This window comes from Talpa europaea, assembly GCF_964194135.1.
Source record: "Talpa europaea genome assembly, chromosome: 9".
NCBI lineage: Eukaryota > Metazoa > Chordata > Mammalia > Eulipotyphla > Talpidae > Talpa > Talpa europaea.
In genome coordinates, this window is record NC_140076.1 from 102,963,626 (window position 1) to 102,983,733 (window position 20,108).

General features: G+C 33.6%; 1 protein-coding gene across 3 annotated transcripts; it reads left to right on the plus strand.

The window, feature by feature from the left end:
* Positions 1–527: 527 nt before the first annotated feature.
* LOC311177162 (pancreatic alpha-amylase) lies at positions 528–9,131 on the plus strand (the record flags this gene model as incomplete). 3 transcript variants are annotated; one of them, XM_084242975.1, is made up of 10 exons in its annotated part: positions 528–731; positions 1,073–1,219; positions 2,768–2,965; positions 3,347–3,577; positions 4,264–4,397; positions 5,309–5,431; positions 5,531–5,630; positions 6,930–7,048; positions 7,246–7,371; positions 8,942–9,131. In XM_084242975.1, the coding sequence occupies 10 exons, from the start codon at positions 564–566 to the stop codon at positions 9,129–9,131; spliced, it is 1,536 nt and encodes a 511-aa protein (XP_084099101.1). The 3 variants fall into 3 exon arrangements, with proteins under 3 accessions (XP_084099101.1, XP_084099099.1, XP_084099100.1); XM_084242973.1 differs by having other exon boundaries at positions 564–731; positions 3,347–3,412; XM_084242974.1 differs by lacking the exon at positions 3,347–3,577 and having other exon boundaries at positions 564–731.
* Between the last annotated feature and the right edge of the window lie 10,977 nt (positions 9,132–20,108).

A 20,108-nucleotide genomic window follows, 5' to 3' on the forward strand; every position in this document is an offset into this window, starting at 1 on the left:
ACATAATTACATTGGCCACGTAATTTGATGGATGGGTAAAAACAGTCTGTTTCCTCAATTCATGGCTATTCAACTGCCAAATAGTTCCTGAAATCTTAATATAGAAATTTAAATGATTAAAAATTTGGGTTGGGAGCAAACAACAACTGAAATGAATATACTGTTTCTTTTCTAATTGAAACATTACAAATGTTTGCAAATAGATAGTTAAGGCAATATTTTGCTGTGAATTCAGTTGGCTCTGATTGTTATTTTCCTTCTATTAGTGAAGGACTTCAGAAATAAGATCTAATACTAATTAAATAATACATGTTTATATTTATGTACAAACTGCCGGTTGTTTAAAAAAGTTCCCTCAACAAGGAAACATTAAGTTCTAAGACGTCATTTGGGACATTTTATGGAAGTTCTTCAGCTGTTAACATTATTATTGATAATCTTTTTCAGATAATGAATGGATGATTTGCGCTCTATTTATTCGTGTTAACATTTACTTTGTAAAATATGCTTCTTGCAGGTCTATAAATAGTTGCTGGAAAGAACACTGACGACTTCAAAGCAAAATGAAGTTCTTTTTATTGCTTTTAGTCATTGGGCTCTGCAGGGCCCAGTATGACCCACATACCAAACACGGACGGACATCTATTGTCCATCTGTTTGAGTGGCGCTGGGTTGACATTGCTCGCGAGTGTGAACGATACTTAGCTCCCAGAGGATTTGGAGGGGTTCAGGTGGGTATTGTTCATAGTTAAATCATGGGGTTTCTATGCTTATCTAGTAAATGGTATTATGATCTATATCTGAGAAGCTGAGACGTTTTATTTCACATGTGCTATGTTAACTAAAACGATTTCCTGAAGAAGAAAAACCTTAGTATTTTTGGCAAGTTTATGTTTTGCTTCTGATAGAATCTCTCTTTAGCAGGACCTTTCAAATGTGCTGCTGTTTTCAAGTGATTGTAAAGAAATATAGATACATATAATTCTGAAGTAATTTTAGATTATTGATTCGTATCCAGAGTATCCAGTGATCTGAAGAAAGTCACAATTTGACGTGATTGTTTTATTTGTAGATCTCTCCACCCAATGAAAATGTTATCATTAATAACCCTTCAAGACCTTGGTGGGAAAGATACCAACCCATTAGCTACAACTTATGTACAAGATCTGGAAATGAAGAAGAATTCAGAGATATGGTGACCAGATGTAACAACGTTGGTGTAAGTGAACTGAACCTACTTTTAAAATATTCTATAATACAGTCTTTCTCCTCTCTTCTTACTTTTGAGCAGAATGTTTTTTCCTATTTTTTATTTTATTTCATATTTTAGCTTGAATTAGAATACATTGTTGTCTAGGTTCATCTTTTTTTATAAATATCTGTGTATATGCATTTATTTATTGAAGAAGATAAAAGTTAAAGTATAAAGCCGAACTGACTTCTAACAAAAAATGGCAACTTTTAATTCTTGTAACTATATACATATCCAGGCAACACATTCTTCCTTAGGAATTGAAAATTCCAGTTTTGAAAAAATGCTGTCACTTAAAAAAAAAAAAGATTGATTGGTGTATGCGTAGAACTGGGGTGTAGGCCAGAGGTATAGGGGGTGAGAGGATTCACCAGAGACAGCGTGGAGAGCAAAACAGGTGGATCTACTGAAATACACTGCTGAGGGAAGCAGTGGGTGAGAAAGGAGAGGTCTGTGGGTTATCACCCCTAACTCAGGCCCTAGGGGTGATAGTGCTGAAACTTAACCCTATGCTACCAGGGAGGCCCTTTGCTGTCACTTTTTTTTTTAATTTTATTTTTACATCCCCCATACAATTGCAACCCCCTTATTTTGAACCCAATCCCTCCTTCCCCCCCCCCATAGTGTGTCTCTGGTTCATAGTTATTTGTTCATTTTGGTTTTTTCTTTCTTATAGTTATTCTTTTTCCTGGTCCTTTATTTAGGTTTCCTAGATTCCTGCTATGAGTGCTGTCACTTTTGTGTGACTTGTGTCTTCACACTTAACTCCTGAGTCTTCTTCCTTATAACTTACATTGGTGATAGTTATTTCTCTTTGTTGAGGAGCATAATGAGAGACAATATATTACTTAGTGCATACTACATACTTAGTATATATAAAGTAGAAGCTACTTTTGTCTTAGAATGATCCATAGAAATTTCAAAAATTAAATAGTTTTCCTGAATCAACTAATCTTTACCTACCCCCCAAAATATTTTTTTGCAGGTTCTCATAGTTATGGTAGTCTGGGATTCTCTAAATTTATATATCTAGATATTTGACCAAGTCACTAGAATGCATGTAGGTGTTAAGTTCATATCAATGCCTTTTATACTTGACTTTTGATTTTCAAGGGAGGTAAATTTTAAAATAACAAGTATTTTGGAGTATTATCAACTTGCTATTAACTTTAATTAATTTTACAGGGGCCTCCCTGGTGGCGCTAGGGGTTAAGCATAGCACTATGAAGCTATTGCAGCCTCTGCAGCACAAGTTCCATCCCTGGCCAGCCAGGGAGCAGCCCACATGGTGCAGCAGACCTCTCCTGACTCTCCCGCTGCTCCCCTCAGCAGTGTTTTCACTCAGTCTACCTGTTCTGCTCCACACTCTATCTCTGGTGAATCCTCTCACCCTCCACACCTCTGGCCTGTACCCCAGTTCTTGTATGCATAAATAAATCAATCTTTAAAAAAACATAATTTTACAAATTTCTACTTTTCTGTAAGTCAAACTGAAATATAAACTTTTCCTTTCAGGTCCATATCTATGTGGATGCCGTAATCAATCATATGTGTGGAAATGGTGTGACTGCAGGAAGGAGCAGTACTTGTGGAAGTTACTTCAACCCTGGAAATAGGGATTTTCCAGCAGTCCCATACTCTGGTTGGGATTTTAATGATGGTAAATGTAGAACTGGAAGTGGAGACATTGAAAACTATAATGATGCTTATCAGGTAATCTTTTAAAAAGTCATTCAGCTGAATATGCCTTTAATTATCTACATGTAGCTTATAGATTTCCATTTTATATACTTGCTTAGAATCCGTAGGAAAGCAGGATTCCAAGTATGACTGTTTAAAAACATAAATCCATTCAATAGTTAAAACATTTCCCAGTCAATTAAGAAGCTCAGCCACTTATTTTGTATGTTCTCCATTTTTCACACTCAAAAATATTTCAGTTATGTCCTTACTAGCATGTCAGTATTCCTGGTATCCGATGCAAACAAGACACTACAGAAATATCTACTAATTAACATATGAATGTATAATGAAATGAATACTCAAATAAAGATGATGTTTTGTGTATAAATCACAACATTTTTACCTCAATAGGTCAGAGATTGTCGACTGGTCGGTCTTCTTGACCTTGCATTGGAGAAAGATTATGTGCGTACCAAGGTTGCTGACTATATGAACCATCTCATTGATATTGGTGTAGCAGGATTCAGAATCGATGCTTCTAAGCATATGTGGCCTGGAGATATGAAGGCAATTTTGGATAAATTGCATAATCTGAACACAAAATGGTTCCCTGAAGGAAGTAAAGCTTTCGTTTATCAGGAGGTATAGCAATATGTGTGTTTATGTATGTGTGTGCATGTAAAGTAATAGCATTAACTGCCATTACTTAGAAATTTAATGGCAGATTTAATTTAAATACAATTTCTGAGGGTTAATTACTGAATCATTTTCATAAAGTGGGGATGATTTATATAGACACCGTTCTTTACCCTTTGACTTGTAGATAGCACTTCAAACTCTTTGTCATAAGTGGTTTGAAGGGAGTGCAAAAAATAATATTATTTTGACTGCAAACATTTCTGTATCTTTTATCATCTCTCAAGAGAGACAATAATATTGTCCTTGTCTTGAGCCAATCTATGTAAATTTAAATCTTGGCTATAGCATTATTAGCTGTTTTTATGTAGGCAAATTGATTAGTGTTTTTGTTCAATAATTTTTTACAAGAAAGGGTTAATGATGATGATTATGTCTTTGTTTTCCTATTTTCTTGGAAAATTAAATGTGTTAATATTTATCAAGCAATTGGAAATGTTGTAGGACAGATATTTAGTGCTGCATGTACTTTAGAGAAATTTAAGAATCTAGTTAAGGAAAACTCTTTTGGACTTTTTAAATAATACAAATTGTGTTAGGTCAGTTTCTGTATGTTAATTTATTGATTAAAATCCTTCAAAATGCCTTCAAAACTTTAACTGAAGTGGTATTTTCTCCTGTATTTTTACTAGGTGATTGATCTGGGTGGTGAGCCAATTAAAAGCAGTGACTACTTTGGAAATGGCCGTGTGACAGAATTCAAGTATGGTGCGAAACTGGGCAAAGTGCTTCGCAAGTGGGATGGAGAGAAGATGGCTTACCTAAAGTAAATGAAATATGATTTTTCCTTTGAATTATTTCACAGATCTATGACTCATCCCAATGTGTTACCTTCTTATAACCTTGTTTAAATAAGAGTCAAAGATCCAATTACTAATACTGTGTGATAATTTCCTAAATTCTAAGATATAGGAAATTATCTTTATTATTTAGGTTATCTTTATTATTTATAATGTTAATTATTTATAATGTTATTATTATTTATTATCTTTATTATTTAGGTTATCTTTATTATTTATAATGTTATAATGTTAATATACAAGGAAGTATATTTACAACCTCAAAGCATATCCTAGATATTTTAATCCTTGTATTAGAAAACTATGCTAGATTTGGCTAATGTTTGCATATAATCTGTGATGGTCAGATTAGTAAGTACCTACAACATGGCCATACTGTGCAATTTGCATATATGATATCATTTAATTTAATACTAAAATGTTTATAACAATATTAAAATCTTAACAGAATTTCTATTTTATGTAATATGATAGGAATATTGACCCTTCTGAATACCATCTTAATTCTGATGTGCTGAAATCTTTAAAAGGACATCTTTTATAACAAAAATTATATGCATTTAATATGATTGTAGTACAAGTAATTCATAAATGTATGCATGCATAGATTGCATTTGAAGATATGTACCTATGTGTAGTTGGTATTAAAAATTTGACAGAATGACCATTTAATTAAACAGGAGTTCATTTGAGGATATTATACTAAAAAAGTATATATCTAGGTTATTTGAATGCTATTGTAAGATTACATACTTACATAGGTAAGAATGTACATACTTACATATTTAAGTATGTAATAATGTATGTGTAGTTACATAATGCATGTGTAATTACATAAGTAAAATTATATATATTTTTTCCTATGTGATAAAACTAGGAGCTGGGGAGAAGGCTGGGGTTTCATGCCTTCTGACAAAGCCCTTGTATTTGTGGATAACCATGACAACCAGCGAGGACATGGAGCTGGTGGAGCTTCTATTCTTACATTCTGGGACCCTAGGTAGGAGACAAAGTACCACCCCCTTTTTTTAACCTATCTTTGAATGATACTAAATTTTTTTTCTTTTCTTACATGGTAATATCATTTTGAACCTTTCAGGCTGTACAAAATGGGAGTTGGATTTATGCTCGCTCATCCTTATGGATTTACACGAGTCATGTCAAGCTTCCGTTGGCCAAGATATTTTGAGAACGGGAGAGTAAGTTGATGTTGTCCAAAGACTCATTCTCCCATCCCTCAAATTAGACAGATGTTTCTCTGATTTCTTCTAGAATCCCTTCAATTTGAGAAGCCTACTACTTTGTACAGCTGCTCATTATATTGTCAGTTTTAATATTTAGAAGATGACCCTTGATATTGAGTCAACTTCCTATAATTTCCTTTAACCTTATTTCTAATGTTGTGAGTTATGAACTATATCCATTTCTCTTTTTTACATTGCATTTCCACTTTTCCAAGACTTACATGGCATTTTAAAATAGAAACTCTTATCCTTACTAGATATATGTGTGTGTGTGTGTGTGTGTGTGTATATATATATATATATGCTATCATTATCTTTTTATTGAGGTAACATTGCTTTACAACACAGTGTATGAATCAAAGGCATAGTATTGCATCTCTTTAAATGTATGTTACCACACCACACCCATCACCAAGGGATACAAGTCCTTCTACATAATCCATTGTGTCGCCTAGCTTTCTCTCTTTCTACCTTTCTCCTCCTACTTTCTGGTTGGCTCAATTTTATAGTTAGATTTCTAGGGTTTGCATTTGGTTTGGTTTTGTCTGACCTTTTGTTCTCTATATTCCATGTATGAGTCATGTCATATAATACATGCCCTTCTACTTCTAACTTATTTTGCTTGCATTAATCTATTATTACATTTAAAAGTATCAATTAGAAAAAAACAGTATTACAAATTTGGCCAATGTAGTAAGGAATATTGTGATGTGTTGTTTAGTACATTTACCCAAAAGGGAGAATGAAGGAAGCCAATATTTATTTGACAATTATTTTCAAGGCATTTTCACACATGTGGTTTAACTTTTGTAGCAATGAAGCAATGTCCTCATTTTACAGAAGAAAATAAGTCACAAAGATGTTTATGTGTAATGACTGTCTCTTAGCTAGTAGTAGTAAGGTAGTTTGTTTTAATCCTGTTGCTTCTAACACCAAAACCCTTACCAGTTCAAAGGCATTATACCACATACAGTGCTATTAAGAAGCCAGGGTAATCCCTTGGAAAGAAATGAAATGGTAAAAAAAAAAATCTTATCTTACCTTTGCTTTAAATATGGCACTAGAGAATGAGGATTTGGGGAAAACATGCTGAGTATTTGGCTATAAAAGTACTGAAGGAGTGAACTCTAAATAAAGTTACTGCAGGGGCTCAAGTTGCAGGACATGCTGGGTTTTCATGTACTGGAGGAAAAGGCAAATAGATATAATGTTAAAAATCTGAGATTTTTCAATTCATTTTTTTTGTTAATTAAGGACATTAATGATTGGATTGGGCCACCAAATGTTAATGGAGTGATTAAAGAAGTTACTATTAATCCAGACACTACTTGTGGCAATGACTGGGTGTGTGAACACCGATGGCGTCAAATCAGGTGGGAATAATGATCTAGAGATACCGTTTAATAATAGACATTCTACTTCTCATTTTATTCTTTAACTCAATTGTTGTTACTGAGGTAAAGTTGGTTTCAAACATTATATGTGATTTAGGGCTATAGGTTCACATTGTACATCTTATTTTAGATTGTTGAAATATTCATCAACTTTTTATATGGTATTTTGTTTTTAGGAACATGGTTATGTTCCGTAATGTAGTTGATGGTCAACCTTTTACAAACTGGTGGGATAATGGCAGCAACCAAGTAGCTTTTGGAAGAGGAAACAAAGGATTTATTGTCTTTAACAATGATGACTGGTAAGTGGTTATAACAGAAGAAAGCGTATTTTATGCTAATATGTTCTTGGTTCCTTCTTTCCCCTTCTAGCTCTGAAACTTTCTGGTGTCTGAAAAGTTCTTAAGTTAGTAGATTAAAATATCATAGAGATAAGAAAAGGATCAGAGTCAATTGTGATAATGCTTATTCTTTTGATTTCTTTTCTATAAAGTCTTTCTGTCCTGAGTAGAATTATGTTTTGTTCACCCTTACATATGATGTGCATATACAAGGCACACAAATGACACAAAACAGTTAATATAAAGGTCTTGAAATCATTAAGGACATGCCATACAAGGTGTATTTTTGTAATAATGGAAATATACTGCCTTAGTACTGAAATACCTTTTTTCTAGATATTTTTCTCAACTACTCTTATATCTAGTTCTTTAGATACTCTTGTATCTAGTTCTTTTTTTACTTCCCTGCTCTCTGAACAAGTAGCATTTTTTTTAAAAGATTTATTTATTTATTTATACAAGCACTGGGTATAGTCAGAAGCGCAGGAGGGTGAGAGAATTCACCAGAGCCAGAGCAGGGAGCAGAACAGGCAGACTGATGAAGTACACTGCTGAGGGATCAGCGGGTGGCAGGAGAGGTCTGCGCGCCATGTGGGACCCTGGCCTGGTGGCTGGGGATCAAACAGACACTGCAGAGGCTGCAGGCAGCTTCACAACCCAGTGCTCAACCGCTGCGCCACCAGGGGAGGCCCACAAGTAGCATTTTTTAAAGCTTACGTATAAAGATTATTTATCTTAGGGTTAATCATTCACCTCTAGAAATTTTGAGTTTTAGTTCTGAGATTTCTCCTTATAGATTTTCCATTGGTGATAATTATATCTTCTGCCTCTAGTATATTGCTTCCCTCCTGCATAGATCTATGCAAGCTGTTTCAACGTCTCAGTTGAAGGCCAACTTCCACTCCTATGCACCTCATTCTATGCCAGATTATGATTTACTATCAAAAAATAAATCAAATATACCACTTTCCTTACGAAAGAACCCATGGCTTGTTCTTTAAAGTCTGTCTTTTGTGGATGGGAGAACCATAATAAATGTATGAGGCAGCTTTATGTTTTAAACCAAATGCTTCTTCACAAAAATGCTAGATTATGTTTATCTCCAGCCCAAATTCATTTTAGCCTTTTGAAAGAAAGGGGTTTTTAAAGAAATAGTGAAATTTCAATTATTGAAAGTAATTGATATTTTCTTCAGTTTGGATGAGGACAAACTTAAAATATTTGTGTTCATCATAGGAGTATTTTTATCTAAGGGTAACTAACAATCCACTCAAATCTTCACTGATATTCCTTAGCCTCATTTTTTGGTAATATTTATGATTGATAAGGGAATTGCTAAATCTTCTGTAAGATTACTTTTGGTTCTTAGAAAACTATATATCTACTGGAGACATCTTTGTGTTTTGATTTTCTTCTCACTGAGTCCATGATTGTTTAACATTCCACAGTACAAAGTTGTTTGTTTAAGATAGCATGTATGCTTGTTTTTCTTGTTGTTGAATTCAGGTTAATTTTAAATTTTATTTTGCAGGCCTTTGTCTTTAACTTTGCAAACTGGTCTTCCTGCTGGCACATATTGTGATGTCATTTCTGGAGATAAAATCGATGGCCAATGCACAGGACTTAAAATCTATGTTTCTGGTGATGGCAACGCTCACTTTTCTATTAGTAACACTGCTGAAGACCCATTTGTTGCAATTCACATTGAATCTAAATTGTAAAATGTGAATTAAATACATATACCCAGAGAAATAACCAAATGTACTTCCTCTCTTGTGTATACGTTGGTTCTTACAATGCAATAATTTTTGGTACAAGCTGTAAGTAATCAACTTGAAAATCCCAGAAAAGCATGGAATCATATGTAGTTATACAATAATAATTACAGTCAACATTTGTTTATATTGTAGAAGACTCACATTAGCCTTTTTTGTCAGAGGAACTGCTAAGAGAGCTCAGGGAGTTATATTGGCAAGTAATATTTGTTGCCATTAACACCATTAATCCAGCTGTGTGCTAATTCACATATATATTTCTTCTCTAGTGTATTTCTAACAACTAGTTAGAAATAACTGATTTATTGATAATTCCTAAACAAATTTACAACATTAGAGTAGCATGAAGACATTTTTACTCTTACTAAATTAAAAATTTAAAGCATTCTAAATTTCAGAATCTATATTTTTCAAGTATACAGTGTTCACAGAAATTGTCTAGTGTCTCTATATTCTTTTTTCTTTTTTTTTTCTCTAATGGCTTTAACTTGATATTGTCGAATGGCTTTTTCTTCCATCTCGTAAGTCCCTTTATAGATGGATGTTGACTTAGGGCTTTCATGACATCATAGAGTCTGGATTTTCTACCTTATACGCTATTATTTTTCCTTCACTTTGACTTTATATAGGGAATTCAATAAGACTCATCTAATTCTTCTTATAACTGTCATGTGTTTTTCTTATTCTTGAGTGAAAAAACAGAAGCCCAAATGTGGAAACTTATTTTCCCATACAAATATATCTACAGTTACCCCATCATTTTTTTTTACTTTCCCCCTTTCATGACGAAGACAGTCTACCCAATGGCATTCCCTCTGTTTATGCTAATACCAATCATTCTATTCTCTACCTTGCAGTCAAACTGATCTTTTCAAACCAGAAAATGACTACAATCACCACCTTTCCAAACTCTTATCAGTAGACTACCATTAGCATAAGAGGCTGAAATTCTTAACAGACCTATAACAAGACCTATCTACCTCTAAAGTCCTCACCTCACAAACTTGCTAATCTTCTAGTTATCCAGACTCACCAAGCTTCTTTTATGTCCTCAAGTTCAACTCAAGGAACAATCTGTTTTTTTCTATTTGAAATGTTCTTTTCTCACCTCAGTGCAAAGGTCACTTTTACAATACATTGGCTTTTATCAGGATTAGGGCAATACTCTTATTGCTATCATGACTTTCTATACTTATCACTCCTCATAATATTAGGGATGACATCTATTTTTCTCACTATTGAATCATTAGCCTCAGACAGTGTCTGGCATATTTTATGTAAGAGCTCAAATAATTTATGAAATAAGTGAGATAGTGAAAAGAAGATAAGCAGAGTATATCAATTTTAGAGGAAAAATAGTGTGTATATATATATATATATACACACACACTAAAATAGTATATATATACTAGAAGTACTATACTATTACATATATACACTAAAAATAGTATATATATATATTAGTGTGTATATATTATATATTATATATTATATATATATTATATTATATATATATTAGCGTGTGTGTGTGTATATATATATATATATATATATATATATATATATAGCTTTGGAATAGGGATATTCTTCTCATTCTCTCTATAGTTCTTCCCAAGTTTAACGAGTTCCTGATTAACCCTGATTTATAGCTTGTGTCATAGGATCTGAAATGAAGCAGAAAATATATTTGACAAAATTCAGCATCCTTTCATGATAAAAATCTCTAAAAAATAGGTGTAGAAGGAAAGCACCTCAGCATAGTAAAGGTCTTATGTGATAAGTCCACAGCTGTCACAATCAATAGAGAAAAGCTGAAAACTCATATTTTATTCAGAAACAAGTCAAGGATGCCCACTCTCACTACTGCTACTTAAGTAAGGACTAAAAAATCCTAGCCAGAACAACTAGGCAGCAAATAGAAATAAAATATCCAAATCAGAAAAGAAGAATTAAAATTGTCTGTTAGCTGAAAACAAATCTATTATATAGAAATTCATAAAGGCTTCATGAAATACTATTAGCACTAATAAAAAATCCTGTAAAATTTAAGAATATTAAACCAACATGCAAAAATCAGTAGTTTCTATTCACTAACAATAGCAACAATAACAAAAAGCACTGGGAAGGGAAAAGAAGAAAGCAATCACATTTACAGTAATGTCAAAACAATAGACCACTTAGCAATAAGTTTAAGGAAGTAAAAGACCTGTACACTGAAAACTGTAAGACAATGAAGAAAGAAATTGAAGAAGCCATAAGTTAATGGAAAGATAGCCCGTGCTTTTAGATTAGAAGAATTATTATTTTTAAAATGTTCATACTATTGAAAGTAATGTATAGATTCCATGCGGTTCCTATTAGAATTCCAATGGAATTTTTCAATTGTAGATTTCTACAATTATTGCTGAACACAAAAGTCCCCTAATAGCCAAAGTGATCAGAGAAAGACAGAGAAAACTATAGGTATCATACTTCCTGTGCAGTCAACTAATCTTTGATGAGAGTGCCAAAAACACATAATAGAAAAGGATAGACTTTTTAATAAATGGCTCTGGGATAACTAGAAATAAACATGCAAAAGAATGAAACTGGACCATTTATCTTACAATACTTGCAAAATTAAATCAAGATGGAAAACAGACTTAGCTATGGAACCTAGAACCTTCAGACTCTGAAAAGAAAATATAGGATTTAATGGATGTGATGCAAAAAGCAGGGGGAAAAAATTAAAAAGATAAACAAGTAGGACTACAGCTCCTGCACAGCAAGGAAACACATATTAAATGTCAAGGCAACCTACGGAATGGTAGAAATTATCTGCAAACTATGTATGTGATAAGGGTTAGTAGCAAAAATATAGGGGAACACTTGCAACTGAGTAGCTAAAAACACAAACAACTTAATTAAAAGTGGAAAGTGAAACTGAATAAACATTTTTTTTCAAAAAGTCATACAAATTGGCAATAGTTGCATAAATAGGTACATTAAAATTTGCTCAAGACCAATTATTATCAAGGGAATATGTAGCAATGCAAATCAAATCACAATAAATGATCACTTCACATGTATTAGATGTCTATTATCAAAAAGACGAGATAACCAATGTTGGCAAGAACGTGGAAAATGGGAGCCATGTACACTATGATGAGAATATAAATTGTTACAGCCATTATGGAAAACAGCAAAGGAGTTCCTAAAAAAAAATAAAAAGAAAAATAGAACTATGATATTATCCAGCAATGAATATAGGTATCTTGAATTGTTATCTGCATTTCTTCTAGGATTACTCGCATTAGTCAAGATGTAGAAATAATCTGATACCTGAAGAATGGATAAGGAAAATATGGTATATAAATACAGTGAAATATTATTCAGCCATATAAGAGAAGGAAATTCTGCCATTTATAAGAATATGTGTGAACTTGGAGGATGTTAAGTTAAATAATCAAGACAGGAAGGAAGAAAAATAATATATGGTGTCACATAGCATTGAAAAAAATAATAAAGCTCATAGAAACAGAAAGTAGAAAATTGATTGTCAGAGTGAGCTGAATAGGAAATCGGAATGGGAAATATGACAAGGGTATGTACTTGATAAGATGAATACATTCTGAGGATTTAAAGCATAGAATGGTGACTATCATTAATATGGAAAATGTACATTTGAAATTTGATGAGAATAGATCTTGAAAGTTCTAACCAAAAAGAAAAAAAGGGCCTCCACAGTAGCGCAGCAGATTGAACATAGCACTATGAAGCTGTCTGCAGCCTCTGCTGCATGGGCTTGATTCCCAGCCGGCCAGGGAGATATGCACATGGCGTGGCAGACCTCTCCTGTCTTGCCTGCTGCTCCCCTCAGCAGTGTATTTCAGTCAGTCTGCCTGTTCTGCTCTCCGCTCTGTCTCTGGTGAATCCTCTCACCCTCCCATGCCTCTGGCCTGTACCCCAAATTTTGTATACATAAATAAATAAATCATTTTATTTAATTAATTAATTAATTAGTTTGTTTGTTTGTTTGTTTTTTGTTTATACATGCACTGGGTACAGTCAGAAGCGCGGGAGGGTGAGAGAATTCACCAGAGCCAGAGCGGGGAGCAGAGCAGGCAGAAGGACCAAAGTACACTGCTGAGGGGAGCAGCGGGCGGCAGGAGAGTTCTGCACGCCATGTGGGACCCTCCTCCAGTGGCCGGGGAGCAGCTGGGGATCGAACCGGCGCCGCAGAGGTCGCCGGCAGCTTCGCAACCCAGCGCTCAACCGCTGCCAACGGGGAGGCCCAATAAATCATTTTAAAAAAAGAAAAAAAGGCTTAACTAGATGACATGATGGATGTATTATTTAATTTGATCTTTGTAATCATTTAGCAATATATGTGAATATCAAATCATCACACTGACTCTTTAAATATCTAGTTTTCTTTGTCAACTATTCTTCAATAAAGCTGGAGGGAAAATCATGTGAAAGTCATGTAGTTTGACAAAACCCCCTAATGTTTTCAAGATTTTTAAGCCCTAAGAGCCATCAAATTTTAGTAAGATATGCCCCTAATATGTCAAACAACTACTCTTAAGACTGGGAATATGATGCCACACTGGTATGAATACAATAAATTTGACATCCCTATATTTACTATGTTCTTAGAACTTTGTAATACTTTTTCATGTGTAATAACATGTTAACAGTTTCTTCCTGTAAATGTTTCATTTTATATGTAGGAGTAACTTTCTCTGTAAAATAATGTCATTTTTCTTCTCATGGAGTGAAAATAAGTGTTGAAAAGTTATTATTATTCATGATAAGAGTTTCACTTGCATGTCAGAACTGAACAAACAAGCATTACCGTAGAATACGACTGATCACAAGAATGACTTAGACAGTAGCTCAGTAACTACCCAGGGTAATCTCAATATTCGGATTATTCTTCTTATTATTATTCCCATTCAGCTTCCAATTAAGTGCACCTAGATGCTGGTCTAATATATGATAAAAACTTCCAAAAAGACACGTATGTTTACTAAAACAACTTTCTAAAGGGAATTGGCAAGAATGTGGTGTTGAAAAATGCAATAGTTTTTAGAAAGAATAGAAAAATCTACTTGTTTAAAACAAAGTTTTTATAACAATTGTGTTTTGTTCTTAAGCATAATCAAAACAAATTCCTTCTTCCCATTTTAAAGTGATTGGTAAAAATTTCAGGGTCTTATCTCAGGACCAGTTTAATTGAGTTTTATTTATTTTCCTTTTTTTTTTTTCACCCCTTACGATTATCTTACACACTCAAAAAGAAAGTAACCATAAAAAAGAAGACAATCTAGATATGTCAAATGTAGAGCTGTAACTTAGTTTGTTGAATAAAATCATAAGATTTTAGAAGAAATCATTTAAAATTTCCAATAAAAACAATACTAAAAAAACAGAAGGGGAAGTGATATACTTAAAAAGACCTTTAAAGGTCTTTCACAAGAAATTGAACAGATGGGCAAACACAACAGTTTGTTTGCTCTTTCTGTCCTTGAACATAATTCTGGGGGAAAAAAGGGAAATGTGACTTAGGTAACGTGTAGAAATAGGTGTGTTGTAAGAGTTGAGGTATGAAAAGCACTTTCACTTGAGTAAAAGGTGATATTTATTATTTCTCTATAATTAAAACTCAGTCAAATCTATTTTCCTTTGCTATTTTTAAGGAATTTTTGAGTCAAGAAGCAATTATATTTTCATATTCAATTCAATAAATGGATATTTTCCAAGTATGTCTCTGAACCTCAGTTTTCTCATCTGTAAAATGAAAAGAATTACTTTTGTTGGTTTGTTGTAGTAAATGAGAACCCATATAATGTACTCACTGCTGTTATGGTTAACTGTATGTTTTTCATCTCAGGAATGACGTGTCACAATGTTGAATGTTGGCAACTGGTAAACTAAAAGAAGAAGAAAAATTACAAGAATTGGAGTTCACAGAAAATAATTATTCTATCCTTATTTGAAATTCTGACAGGTTTAGCATTGTGGCATTAGCTGAAAGTTAGTTGATAGTAAATCCACATTTAAAAGCTTAGTGTTTCTAATCCAGTTCTAGGTCATAGGATCTGGATGAATCTTCTATTAGAGACTTCAGCCTCAGCATTTTATATTTTGACTTTAGATGTGGTATAGGGCCACAACTAAAGATAAAATACATCTGTATATTATAATGAAAATTCACATCAATCAATCCAACATGTATTTATTAAGTACAGGGCACTCTTAAATATTTTGAAATGTTACCTATATTTTAGTACAGAGTATATTTGGGAAAGCAAAATTATATGATACATGAAAGAAAATAAGTAATTGTGTATAATAAAGGATAGTGGATAGTAGGTTTGATTTCCAAGGAGAAATATTAAAGCATATACTGAAATGCTTCCTCCTTCTAAGGAGGAAGGTAAAGCTTTGAGGATAAAAATTTTGATATGGATAAGAATAGTTTGAATAAAAGAGGGAGCGGTCACTAGAAGAAAGGGTATGACAAAATCAGGAAAAAATGAAAGAAACCACTTGATTAATGGGACTGGAGAGATGAATTTCTACTGGGATTTAGTAGAAAATAGGCTATTAATGGTAGAATCAGACTAAAATAATACATTTCCTGTCAAGACTCTCCTATTAGGTTTGATATGTGGATAGAACCAACAGAATTTCTGAATATAAAGGATATCACTATTTTTTTAAGATTTATTTATTCATTTATACAAGAACTGGGGTACAGGCCAGATGTGTGGGAGGATGAGAGGATTCACCAGAGACAGAGTGGGGGAACAGAACAGGCAGACTGACCAAAGTACACTGCTGAGGGGAGCAGTGGGCAAGACAGGAGAGGTCTGCCGCGCCATGTTGGTATCTCCCTGGCTGACTGGGATCAAACCTGCATTGCAGAGGCTGTGGACAGCTTCACAGCGCTGTGCTTAACCACCTGCGCCATCAGGGGAGGCCCAAGGATATCACTATTTATACAGGATATTCAAATTACCACCGGGTAATTCTAGGAATGAGCTATCATTTCTTATAATAATATTAATGCAAATTAGTTTCTTCAGTTTTAGTGTACATACCTTTACACTTTGCTTCCCTTCTCCTGCCAGCCCCAACTGTGTAATTTAAATGAAACTGAATTCTATGGCAGTCCACTAGCACAGTGGTCTGTCAATCTTTGAAATGTTTCTGATTTGCATGAAACAGTATTTGTCAGTTCTCACTCCAGGCTTCTATTGTCATGTATTGAGATAATTGATTTTGAATGACAACCTGCTTCCTGCTTACTATTTTTATACCATTAGGGATGGAAATAATAGAACTACCCCTTGATTTAACTGTCAATCAAGTGACACCTCTAGCACACTATAAAAAAAAATCCTAAACCTTCCAGAAACTGTTGGTTTTTGTGATATTGCTGACTTTGAAAACAAATGTTGAGATATATCATAATGAGCATCAATATATTTATCATAATGCGTTTTAATATATCAAGTTTATGGTATATTTTTCTATATTATGATTATTAATATATTTTAAAAATATAAAAAAGTTACAGCCACAAAATTCCTCTTCATGAGAGTAAACTTTCATTTGAGAAGAAAAACATTATTTGCTATAATTTCAACCTTTTCTTCTAGATACCAAACCAATGAAGAATTTACATTAAGTGGAAACAGCTTTTAAAAGGGAGAAAAATAACAGAACTAGTATCTCAGCATACTTTTTATTAAAAAGGGCATGTTTTCTACAAAATAGTTAAATTTTATAGAAGATTAATTTTTTTAAGATTTATTTTTATTTATACAAGAACTGTGGTACAGGCTAGAGTCCTAGGAGGGTAAGAGGATTCACCAGAGAGAGTGGGGATCAGAACAGGCAGACAGACCGAAGACACTGCTGAGGGTAGCTGCAGGCGAGACAGGAGAGCTCTTCAGCACCATGTGGGTATCTCCATGGCCAGCAAGGAATTGAACTCGCGCTTCAGAGTTTACAGACAGCTTCAGAGCGCTGGCCTCAACCCACTGTGCCACCAGGGAGTCCCAGAGGATTAATTTTATAGGTATTATATGGAAATATTTTTAGCATGCATGTTCAGAGACTTCTGAGTATATATAATACTCTTCCCCAGATTTTTGGGTCAAACTCATTGTAAAGCAATCAAAAGAATAAGGGAGATAGAGACCCAAATACCATCTTTATTAAAAAAAAATGATAAGGAGAATATAGTTTCTATCAATAGACAGGTGGCATCCAGTAGTGAACTTAAAAGTTATAAACATCCCCATACAACATATTGACTTGGGGCAGGGCTCCCCAGTGGCAGAGCCTCCAGAAAAAACAAACAGGATTGCTTTATCACACACAAATCAGTTCCAAGAGAAAGACAAGAAGGAACTGGGTTATGTGTGTTCAATATTTCTTTTTTTTTTAAGATTTATTTATTTTTATACAAGAATAGGCCAGATGTTACATAACCAACCACCTCAAATCTCAGTAAATTAAAAAAAAAAATGTTATTTTTCTTGTTCTAAAGTTTGCAGTTTATTTGGGGCAGCTCTGCTTCACAGTCTCCCAAGTTCTCTAAACAATGTGGCAACTGCCATTTTCCTTCTTTATATAATGGCTTCTTTGATGCCTGTTAAGTCACCATGTGGTTTACCTTTTGACCACTATAGACCATGCATGCCTTCCCTGCTGATACTAATTATCTTCATAAAAAGGCCATACTATAGTTAAGGCACACTTCTGTGCCTAAGCTGTTAATAGGACACATTTACTTACTGATGGGCAGGAGTTTTTGATGTGACATGGTCTTATTTTGTTTTAGGAAAATCATTTCTCACCCTCCCTGACAAAGATTTGTTGCATAATTGCGAGTCATTGTTGCCTTTTATTCAAATGTATCGCAAAGATTTTCAGTTTATATGCATAGTTTTCTTCTCCAGGCTTTAAAAAGCAACATATAAAAACTTGTCAAAAAACCCATCTGACAGATGGAATTAATAGTTTACTATTCAGAATCATTCCTTTCCCTTAACTCTTTGATCAAGTTTTGCCTTCCTTTATGAATCATTTCCTCTAGTTTTCCTATCTCTTGGGAGAAAAAAAAAATCTTGCCCTTTGCATTCCTTCTTTATTGATTAAATTCTTTCTATTATTACATCTCTGAGAATGTTGAGAATCCTACCACAAAAACAAAGCAAAACAACAAGATATTTCTGATTGGATGTATTGGACTTATCATTTCTTACAGACATTAAACTTACAGGCTGAACTCTAAAAGATACAACTTCATTATCTCATCTTATTCTTAGATCACCAAAAAGATATATCTCAGCAGATTAAGACCACAAAAAGCCTAACAGTAAAACAGAATGGAGTATACCCTGTAGGAAGCAGAAACATTTCAGGAATCTCAATGGAGCCATTATTTTCTGTCAGAAACTAAAGAGCTATGAGAATCATTTCAGCCATCAATTCTATTCCTTGTTTTCTTATGTGAATGTCTGGGACTGTCACTTTGGACCCACTTTAGCACCTGAACATGCTTCAAATCCTCCATAGTCCAGCATACCCAGATAAATAGTTCTACTGAGAATTGATTATTGTTTCACTTGGTCACCCAAATGTATTTATTATGTTAGCAATACCATTGTTATAAAATTTGAATGCTTATGTCAATGCTTACATATTGAAATATACTTTTTAACTCATGCTATGATTTTTATTAACATTTAATAACTTACCTTATCTGTATTGAGATAATCTGTATCATTACAATTTGGCTTCTTACATTGTCTGAAAAGGATTAAAGCTGGTATTCTAAGAACATGCCCTTCACTGGTTGTGTAAATAAAACCGTAGAATGACACTTCAGATGAAGTTAGTGTGATTTTAATTGTCAAAAGCCTTTCACAATGACACTACTTGTGATGGTTAAACCTAGTTGCCAAATTTGGGTTGCTCTAAGATTCAATGAGAGGAAACCAAGTCAGGAAAAATGTTTCTGTAAAACTGTCACTTAGGGGCTTACTCAGATGCTCTGGGATACAATATGGGGATGAATGCATTAAAGAAAGAAGATCTTACATCTGGTCAGGTTGGAACCCTTGGATGGTATCCTAATGGAATAGAAGTCACAGAATTACCTTCTCTATATTTAGATTCTGTTGCAGCTGATGTTCTGTGGTTATATATATTATTAATATCCATTAACCTCAAAATAAAATGTCATATTGAAATTGAAGAGGGATGTTGGGATTTTGCAGAAGATTGCTTTTTCAAATGCAATGAGATATAAAATGGAGGCTGTTTCCTAGTAGTACATTTTATGAGAACTGGGTGTTATATTTTAGGAATCCTGCAGATTTTTATCTTAGGTGCTTATATTCAATCACTGTCAACCATCTCTGTAATTTAATTTGATTAGGATATTTACTTTTCTTTTTTTCTTTGGGACAACTGTTATTCTGTTGAAGATTTGCTATCCCTTTCCAACACAGAACTGTTTGTTTTCTGTTAACTTATTGAACAGAAACTTTAGAACCCTCAGAGGTAAATGAAATGGTACATATGAAAAAAAGTGCCAATATTTCAGCTGCCATATACTACTAAGTATATTTTTCTCTTGTTTGACATATTGTTTAAATCATCATTGTGGTGCATACACACACTTGAGGAGTGATTACCACCAGCAAAATAAAATTCTGAGTATGAGAGGTAAAAGGATAAACAAGACATGGCCCATGTTTTGGAGGACGTATCATTTGCTGGAAACTGACCAGTAGCTCCCTATATGCTCAGTGAATTTTGCATCCAATTCTCTTGTTAATTAAAATATATAAAAATGAATCAAAAATATAGAGAAACGATGTTTCTTATATAAAGCAATATTTTCCACTGTATCCTTGA